The sequence below is a fragment of the Opisthorchis viverrini genome (assembly GCF_000715545.1).
Source record: "Opisthorchis viverrini unplaced genomic scaffold opera_v5_405, whole genome shotgun sequence".
Taxonomy (NCBI): Eukaryota; Metazoa; Platyhelminthes; class Trematoda; order Opisthorchiida; family Opisthorchiidae; genus Opisthorchis; species Opisthorchis viverrini.
This window is the reverse complement of record NW_008752063.1, coordinates 347,688-356,771: the sequence shown is the minus strand read 5'-3', so window position 1 is coordinate 356,771 and position 9,084 is coordinate 347,688. Positions and strand designations below refer to the sequence as shown.

The 9,084-nt window shown below is 44.9% G+C and overlaps 1 protein-coding gene across 1 annotated transcript in view; it reads left to right on the top strand.

Annotated features, from left to right (window-relative positions):
- Window positions 1-249: 249 nt before the first annotated feature.
- T265_10775 (hypothetical protein) overlaps window positions 250-9,084 on the top strand; it is a gene marked incomplete at both ends in the record, with an annotated part of 21,900 nt that continues 13,065 nt past the window's right edge. The window contains 5 exons of the mRNA XM_009177242.1: window positions 250-348; window positions 387-710; window positions 758-802; window positions 840-914; window positions 6,578-6,746. Of these exons, the coding sequence (XP_009175506.1) occupies window positions 250-348; window positions 387-710; window positions 758-802; window positions 840-914; window positions 6,578-6,746 (712 nt within the window). The remainder of the gene's footprint in view (window positions 349-386; window positions 711-757; window positions 803-839; window positions 915-6,577; window positions 6,747-9,084) is intronic.

Genomic DNA, 9,084 nt, shown 5'->3' with positions numbered 1-9,084 from the left:
GCTTGCCTCAGTTCCCTCCCTGCCTCACCCTTTTCATTTGACATTTTTGGTCGGTAGTGAAACGCTAGTCTTTTCCTGTGGTGTTGCTGTCATTTATGACTGTTGAGCGGGAAGCCCTGCACAGTAAGATAGTTGAATTTTGTTTATTAAGAGCGAACATCGCTAATGCACTTGAAACGTACTAACAACGTGCACGTTTCGTTCCCTCAGTAGTCGTTTCTTCCCTTTTGCCTTGGACAGCTCATCTCAATGTGGTCTGATTCGGAGGTAGAAAAAATCATACAATTATTTCCTGAGGCACTCTTTTCAGATCATATCATACCCCGGCCTGTGGAGAATCCATATACTGTATGTCTGACTCCATTTTCATCTAATTGCTCCATTAGCAAGGTCATAAGGGAAAGTCCGGACGGCACATCAACACTACCGTGCCACGTGACGATCGGAAAATGAGTAAGACTGAAATGTCACTTGTTGACCCGATGTGGGAGCTGATCGATCCGGCGCCTGACGTGCGAGCTTTGTTCTTGCAGTTCAACTCCACGTTTTTCGATGGAAAATTGAGTTCCGTAGAAGTACGCTGGAGTCCTCGGATGACTCTTTGTGCCGGTTTGTGCTGTTATGAGGGCCGCGGTGGACTCTGTTCTATTCGATTGAGTGAACCTTTGCTAAAATTGCGTCCCAGAAGTGACCTTGTGGAAACACTTTTGGTAAGTTTGGGATCTTTTTTCGGGGTTTCATGCAATTCCCTTTTCAGCACGAAATGATACATGCGTTTTTGTTCGTCACACAAAATGATAGGGTAAGCCTTCCTTCTTTATTTGCTGAAACGTTTCTAGGACAGGGAAGGTCATGGACCTAATTTCCAGTTTCATATGAGGCGTATTAACGCACAAGCGGGAACGCGTATTACGGTAAGATTATTTTCTGATCTGTATTTGGCATCAGCTGAGGTTTCTTGGCCCGGACTTAAGATCATTAATTCTAGTATCTCAGAGGGCTTATACTCGCGATAGATCTACTTAGATACATTCGTTTTACCTGCAGACGCACCTCTTTATCCTAAATTCTATTTGAATGACCACTTCCTTATCATAACGAAAAATTGATTCGAAATAGTTATTCAACGTATCTCTGGTTACTATCTGAATTGCCGGCAGCGTTTCAATTCTGCCGGTGCATATAAACGGAACTCGAACGATACTTTTTTGCGGAAATTTTGCCGACTGAAATCCCAATTGATATTAAGATCTTTCAGACGGGTGATCTTCAGCAGGGTGTGTACTGCCATTTTAGGCCTTTTTCAGACTTCAGGTGGGTGGTACCGGCCAAGTGAGTGATGAAAGGCTGTTAGTGCTCACATGGACGGTAGCAATCAATGCTACATTAGCATACCTTGAAGCTTAAGACATTGTGTGCAATGTGCTGACAGTTCATTCTTTCACTTGTAATATCATGAGGTCTTTAGTAGCTCATAGTTCAAGAAACAACAAATCTAAGCCATCGCTGTGTGCCAAACTGCATTCGATGGGCGAAAGTACACGGGTAATCATATGCGGTCATTACTTTCCATATAATCTTTGAAAGCAACGCCCGTGGTTAATATTTGCACTTCGTTCAATTAATTGAGCCAAAAGCTATGTGCATGCGATGCAAACAAATGCCGCAGATATATGACTGAATGGAATGTTTGTTTCGTCCAGGTGAACGACACAAGGACATTCGTACATGTGGCCTTACGCAAGCATATCAGGACACTTGTACAACGTTTAAAACGTCATAACTCAAAAAAGGGAACTATTCCGTGCTCGCCATTGACTGAGACCACCTAGTGGGAAAATGTACGAGCTCCTAATGCACCCTCCTACGCGCGTAAACTGGTTGGCCGACAGTTGTCAATCTATAACCGTTCATCTGTGACACCCTTTCGGTGCCTAGCTGCCATGCCACCAGAAGGGAGCACAAGGGCTGGGATACTGCCAGGTCGCCCAAGCCTAGACAGGGTAAGTCGAGCGACAGAGTTTGGGTTCGAACCACGGACCTTTCTGTCAGTAAAGTCGTACTCTAACCACTTTGACCATCTCGCACCACAGTTGTCAATCGATAGACAGCAAATGCACTTCACCCCTGGTCCATTTCCTAATGTGGCTATTTTCACACGGAATTCCGTCATCAAGTGTAGTAAGCTCTATACCGCGTGACAGTTCCAGCTTTACTCCAGCTTCGCTAACAACCCAGTACTAAGGAGAAACTAATGCAAAGCACCCTCGCTTAGTTGGTTATACGCCAGTTACTCGGTCCCGTCCCTGCTTTTCATACTGATCGTGGGTATATTCGGTTTCTCACGGATGCCGCGAAAAATACCACCCATACTGATTATATTAGTCCACTTTTGACTCCGTGGGATTTCCCGTTGAGAAGCGCCTCCCAGTATGCATCCTTCGAGGCAGCCGCTTTCAATTAAGGTCATGGAACCGAACCACCTTCGTAAGCATTTACTTTTCAAGCATTCGGATGAGAAAGATAAACCGATTAACTTGTGTGAAAATATTAGTCTGTGTATAAATAGGCGCTACGTTATGCTCAAACTATTAGCAAAGTGTAACGAACAAGCTCGTTTTCGTATTGTTGATTTCAACCGGATCACTGGCCTTATTGACAAAAGCTGAACGATGCACAATATTAGTGGTGTGATCTCTACAACGTTTCATCCCTATCCAGCGAAAACTTTGAGTGTTACCCCACAACGGCACCTTCATTTACTTTCCCCAGATTCCCATTTAATCACTGAGCGTAAAAGGGTAGAGGAACGCGTGGTTCCCAGGATTTCCTTTCAGATTACTCTGTTACGTATTAGAACACACAAATACAGCTGTGGATCCAAGCGTGAAAAAGGCAGCCAAACTAGATAGGATAACACTATTGGTTAGCACGGCATCAAACAGATGGACCAAGCTCAACGGGATAGGGACGGGGTGAGTAAAATGATGCGTTCGGATGTGGGGTTGTGTATGCGAGTGAACTTGCAGATGGTTTCAATCGTGGTAGGTGGAGTGAGTGTTTAGAATGCTTTTGATGATACAGGATTAAGTTGTCCAATCGCAGTGACCAAATGTCACACACATAATACCAGGTTTTACTGATGACATTAGCCGTGATTGTTTTCTATTAATGATCCCGAAAAACTTTAATGGGGTCTAGCTTGTGAACCTCGATCGGGTGCTGGACAGTTGCTCTGTCTGTTGCCGCTAGTAAGCCAGGTGATAAATGTTCCTTTGTTCTACGACCGACTTAGCATTTCGTACATCCAACACAGGCTGCAGCAGAGCTGCTTAAGAAGGCAGCAGCGTGCGTATGAACAAGTCTTCCACGTCAATGAATAACGACCAAGTTACTAGGCCTTGTGTCCGGGAACTTTGTGTCTGAATTTGTATTGTCCCTAACTTAGCCAGTATAACTACACCGCCTTTCAGCTGTATGTTAGGACTTTTTGTCTGCTACGGCCACCTGAGGCTTTAACGACCAATTCTTTAGGTTGCGTGAGTTCAACTTCTCTCGAAAGTCAACCCACGATATCTAATAGTTTTTACTCGTGCTTTTGGGATTCCTGGTAATAAATGTCTGTTATCTTGCGAATGCAGTTTAATCCAATACGTTAAAAGTGAAGAGAATTTCATTAACACTGCTGATAAAGTGATGAGCGACATATTGCAGCACGTCGACCCTCCAAAATACCTTGTTTTCTCGGCCTCGTAGGCCTTTCTGACACTGTTTCCCAATATCTCAGGAATCATGAAGCTTCGGCTTTTTTCGCCAGTGGGAAACGTCGACCCCCAAAATACCTTGTTTTCTCGGCCCCGTAGGCCTTTCTGACACTGTTTCACAATATCTCAGGAATCATGAAGCTTCGGCTTTTTTCGCCAGTGGGAAAGCACGCCTTCCACTTGTTTACTCTCTACCAAGGCGTGCATTTGTTGGGTATTTTGATTTTGATTAATCGTTAATTAATGCGGTTGTTTTTTGGTCAGTCCGTTTCTTTTAATTAGCGCTGCTGAATCCACTCATCACACGAAGTCGTTTGGCCCTGATTCATTTTAAATCAAATATTGTAAAATCGCTGCCAGGCACCATACGCAGTGCCCCCATTGAACAGTGTATACTAGCGTGATATACTTTTGGTTTTCGGAAAAACAAGCCACATACCCACTTGCCAAGCTGACGTCATTTTGTTGGTTGTACTTTTTTTGTTATGTGATTCGAATACCGATGGACAGGTAAACTCCATGGGAGCTTACCCCTCAGTCGTGTTATGAGCTAAGCAATGCCGAGGTGTTGTAGGCGGTGGCTTGGCCAAACAACCCCGTGGGCCATAATCAACAAACTCAATCGCTTTGGCGGCTGTTTTTCCCAGATTCGGAATACAAACATGTGACAAATCCGTAGATGGAGACAGTGACAAATGTGGCATAGCCATTGTCTATGGTGCGTGATTATATTCGGCTGATCCACATACTCAACACTGAAAGCCACACCATTTTGAGAGCACTGGTGGTCGACTTCTGTAACAAACGAATGACAAGGTGGTGGTGTGATCTATTCGTAGCCTATCACAGACATCCGAGGTGGTTAAATCCTGTGACTTTTGTTCACCATCATTATCCCATCCAAAATCCAATGGTATCAGCCGTCAACGTCATCACCGGATGTACTGTACAACCTGTACACGGTTTTGGACTGATGATGAAGTTAGTGATTATGGTATCTATGTTGCAGAAAACTACATTGAATTCCAGTGAAACTATTTGTTTTTCTGAATACTGGAACAGCAACGAGATGGTCCAAGTGGCGAGATGGTCCAAGTGGTTAGAGCGCGAATTTACTGACCAGAAGGTCCGTGGTTCGAACCCAACCTCCGACACTCGCCTCCCCTGTCTAGGCTTGGGCAACCTGGCAGTATCCCAGCCCTCGTGCTTCCTTAGGGTGGCATGGCAGCTAGGCACCGGAAGGGTGCTACAGCTGAACGCTTCCTTCCTTCCTTCCTTAGCTACATTTAGGCTCAAATAAGTTCGTCATGAATCCAGCGCTTACCCAGCTGACTGATCCGAATCATATCATTTGGAAGAATAGATAGAAAAGCATGAAATTTGATAGGGACGCTCCAAAGGGCTTATCATGCCACTAATGTGACATCAGGGGAGTTGTTTCCAACTGTTCTCTTGTGGTATTTCGGGGTCATGTTTTTCGAGGGAAGGTAACGGATTCATCTCCTGTTGATAACGACTAGTTATTCACTTTCGGGTAATATAGATTGTTTGGGTGACGATTTGATTATTCAGTATGATGATACACCTGTAACGTTTATCTGACAGATTTATGTGAGATTTACCTCTTTAGTTGGATGGCTCACAGTTCGAACTCGAATCGTTCACCTGTAGCACCCTTTCTGTGCCTAGCTGCCTTGTCACCAGAAGAAAGCACGAGGGCTGGGATACTGCTAGGTTGCCCGAGCCTAGACAGGGGAAGTCGAGAGGCAGAGGTCGGTTCCGAATCATGGACCTTCCGCTCAGTAAATTCGCGCTCTAACCACTTGAGCCATTTCGCCCCCACAGTTCGAACTGCAACCCCATCAAAAACATTTGGCGAATCGTGGTGAGCCGAGTGTATTGAGGTAGTCGTGTCAGTTAAAGGATTGAAGACAACAATCGCAGAGTGGCGGAAGCTGAATAAAGGTTGTTTTTAGAAAAGTTGAACCAAACCGCTGTTGGAATGATTATCTCAATTATCGTATTTCTGTTCCTCCCTCGAATTCTCCTGGCTGTTTTAGTGTTCCCCCCCCCCCACCGTAGCGCGTTGCCCGACATTCATACAGTTGGCGCATTTTTATCATTAAAGCTCATTTGTGTCCAGTTTGCTTAGACTCGTCTCGTGTTTGGAGCTCCAAGTCGAGGGGCAGTGAGATAACCGGCGATCCCAGTAGCGCAGTTTACCCCATCGATTTGACAAGTAATCCGTGGTAGGTATGATGAGCATTAACCCTGTCAAGCTAGATGTCGCTCTGTTTTCGAAAAAGTTTGGCGACAATCGGTAGATTTATTGCTGGGCAACGTTTCGCTTTTGACACAAAAGCTTCGTCAGGCTAAGTGACTAGGTTCCGAGGTTGGTCGAGATTTAAGGCGGAAGGAGAACCAATCAGCTACGCCAAGCTAAATTTCTGTTGGGTGTCGGCCGAGGGATTTTAGTGTGTTAGAGTGGTTGAACAAGTGTTGGGTCGGTGGGGGAACCTACATGTGTCTGGGTCCTGCCTAGGGTCTAGTTCTTCTGGTTCGGTTCATTCGATGGTTCCTCTTGAACTTCGTTTGAATTTTCTGTTAGTCTGTGTGGGTGAGCTAGTGCTAAGAAAGTTGTGTAAGAGGGATGCTGTGACCTTTGGTCGGTTGGGGTTTCCACCCCCACCCCAATTGTCACCAAACTTTTTTGAAAACGATGACTGCCCAATCGGTTTCATGTCGCTCTGCTTCAACCATCATGCACTGCTACTGATTTCTTACTATGTCCATCGTTTTGTTCTCTCTCTTAGATCTATCACACATTTCATGATGAGGTGGCAAATTATCAGAATCACTGGTGGCGGTGCACCGGCCCCTGTCAGCAGAGGCCACCATATTTTGGTTATGTGAAACGGGCCATGAATCGGGCCCCCGGTCCAAACGATACCTGGTGGAGTCAGCACCAGGCCACTTGTTCGGGTAAGGCCCTCTTTGAACTGGTAATTTCTGTTTTGTATGATTGATCTAAAAGCGTGATTTAAACCTGAAGAAAGATCCTGTCTTCCATGTGGACGTCCTATGAAGGAAAAAATCGAGACGTCGCACTATCTTGAGTCTCTTCTAATTAACTACGATAAGTTTTTCACAATGAGAGTTGCTTGCAGAAAGAGACTTGCTGGTCAAAAAGCATTTGTACGTCCACGTGTAATGTAAGCTGTTGTCCTACTCGCTAAGTTACATAAAATGGACAAGCAGTGATCCTTCCGAAGGGAGGCTAGCACGAGGAATTCATCATTTTGGCGTCTCTCTCTCTCTCTCTCTCTGCGAACAAATCTTCGCAATTTTTCAGGAAAGTCTCTCAACCAACTGTTCGGTGTTCAGGTAGTACCAATCCAGTTCATATCGAATTGAATTTCTCTGGTTCACACCTGAAGTAGCGGACGTTACTCCGAATAGTTACCCGATTAGTTTGATAGCTATCGGGCCACATCAGGACTATGTTTACCTCTCGCTTTCCCAAGCTGACTCATCGGAATTTTGTCTCTTCTGAAATATAATGGAAATTTCTTCCGGCAAGTGAAGCCAATCTGTGCTACAAGCCAAAGCTATTTCACCTCTATTGGGAATCATCTGCTATGTCCATCTCACGAAATTCCCGAGAGTTTCGAACGTTCGACCTCTCGACTAGTGGTTTGAGCACTTAGCTGTCCGTCCACGAGTAGCTGATCAGCAGTGATTAATCCTCATTTAGACGGGACATGGTGGTACTCGTTCTCTAGGCACAGGATCCACATCACCTGGTCACGCTTGTTGGTTGGTCGAGGAAGTTCCTCTCGGGAGCATTGTATTCTTCCTCTTGGCTATTTATCAATTGTTGGTAGTGTGGGGAGATCTGGGGATTTTAATGACGGATCTCTGTATTCGTCTTTCAACACAAATAAGTCTGACTTAGTGAACGAAATCTTGATTAAAATTCTCATCATTCTCAATCCTAACTTGGGTCAAGCGATACCATCTTCTAAAATGGGCACAAATTAGTGAGAGGCCTACGAACTCGTACCCACCTATCCCCGAAAACACCCTGAAAAGCGGTTACTACTTTAATGTCTGCATCTGCCTTAGGTTTAGACAGTTCCGAAGTCACATTTCAGACACCTGTCTTGTTACAGTATCTTAATTTGTCTCTTCAAGGACAACCGTCAGCTAGCAAACCAAGCATAGATTCTTGGAGAGGATTATTGCGACGGATAGACTGTTGGAAACTGTCAACTTAGACCCCAGTGATGTCCTCAAAGCAATACAGAGATGCACTTCAGAGTATTGTTGGCTTAGAAATTACCCGGGCAGCGGAGTTGTCTCATGTGAACAGAGGTGGACAGTTCGTGGTTACTTCTTTTCAAACTACAATCTATCACCGACGTGTTTCGCGGTGACAGAACTGGATTGAACCCTCGGAGGTCACATGTGAGCTTGTGGAACGGCGTCCCACGAGATAGCTGTAAAATTGTGCATTTCTTCAATTAAACGGGACATGAATATGTAGAACTCTACCAGTGGAAGCTACTGATAAGCCTCCTTGCCAAGTCCCCGGAAATATGAGCCTTGGGTAGTAGGTAGGCCTAAGGATGTTTTATAGACGAATTGTATGTATTATTCGGAAACGAAATTAAAAAGCAGCTTACCTTGGTAACAGTAGTTGGCTCATTTTAGTGAATTGGTGGAAAAGCTTAACGTTTTTCTCCCAAAAAATTTATTACTGGTCGTATGGGTATAAATACGACTTAAAGCATATGAATCTCTGGGATGGGACACCCGAACAGAGCATGATTTCGACCGGCCGAGAGGATGGACAATCTTCTGGGAAGGGGTACCATATGTTCGTAACTTTCAGTGTTCTGGTTGTTTGCCAGTACAAAGAACATTTTGCCTATCACCACCCTCATGTATGCCTTGAGCTCCACTTCGAATGCAAGACGTTTGTATCAGCCATTCGTCTCTGGGATCGCCCCACTAGGCGAACAGTCGAAACTTGATTTCCATACACTTGTACGTGGGAGGTGATTAATTCATCAGTATCACTGACAGCAATGACCACATGAGATAGCTCGCATCTGACTGCAATACAATCATGCCATCAGGATCGCGTTCGGAAGTAATCGCTGTCACAAGCAGTCAGGTTCATTAGAGGTGCTTGCACCAGTAAGCAAAGTCAGGTCTAACCATCCTGCACATATGTGGGCCACGTACCAATCCTAATAGGTGAACAATTAACTTAGCCAAATAGAGCTGACCTCGGGGTCCATTCAAAGTGATGGAA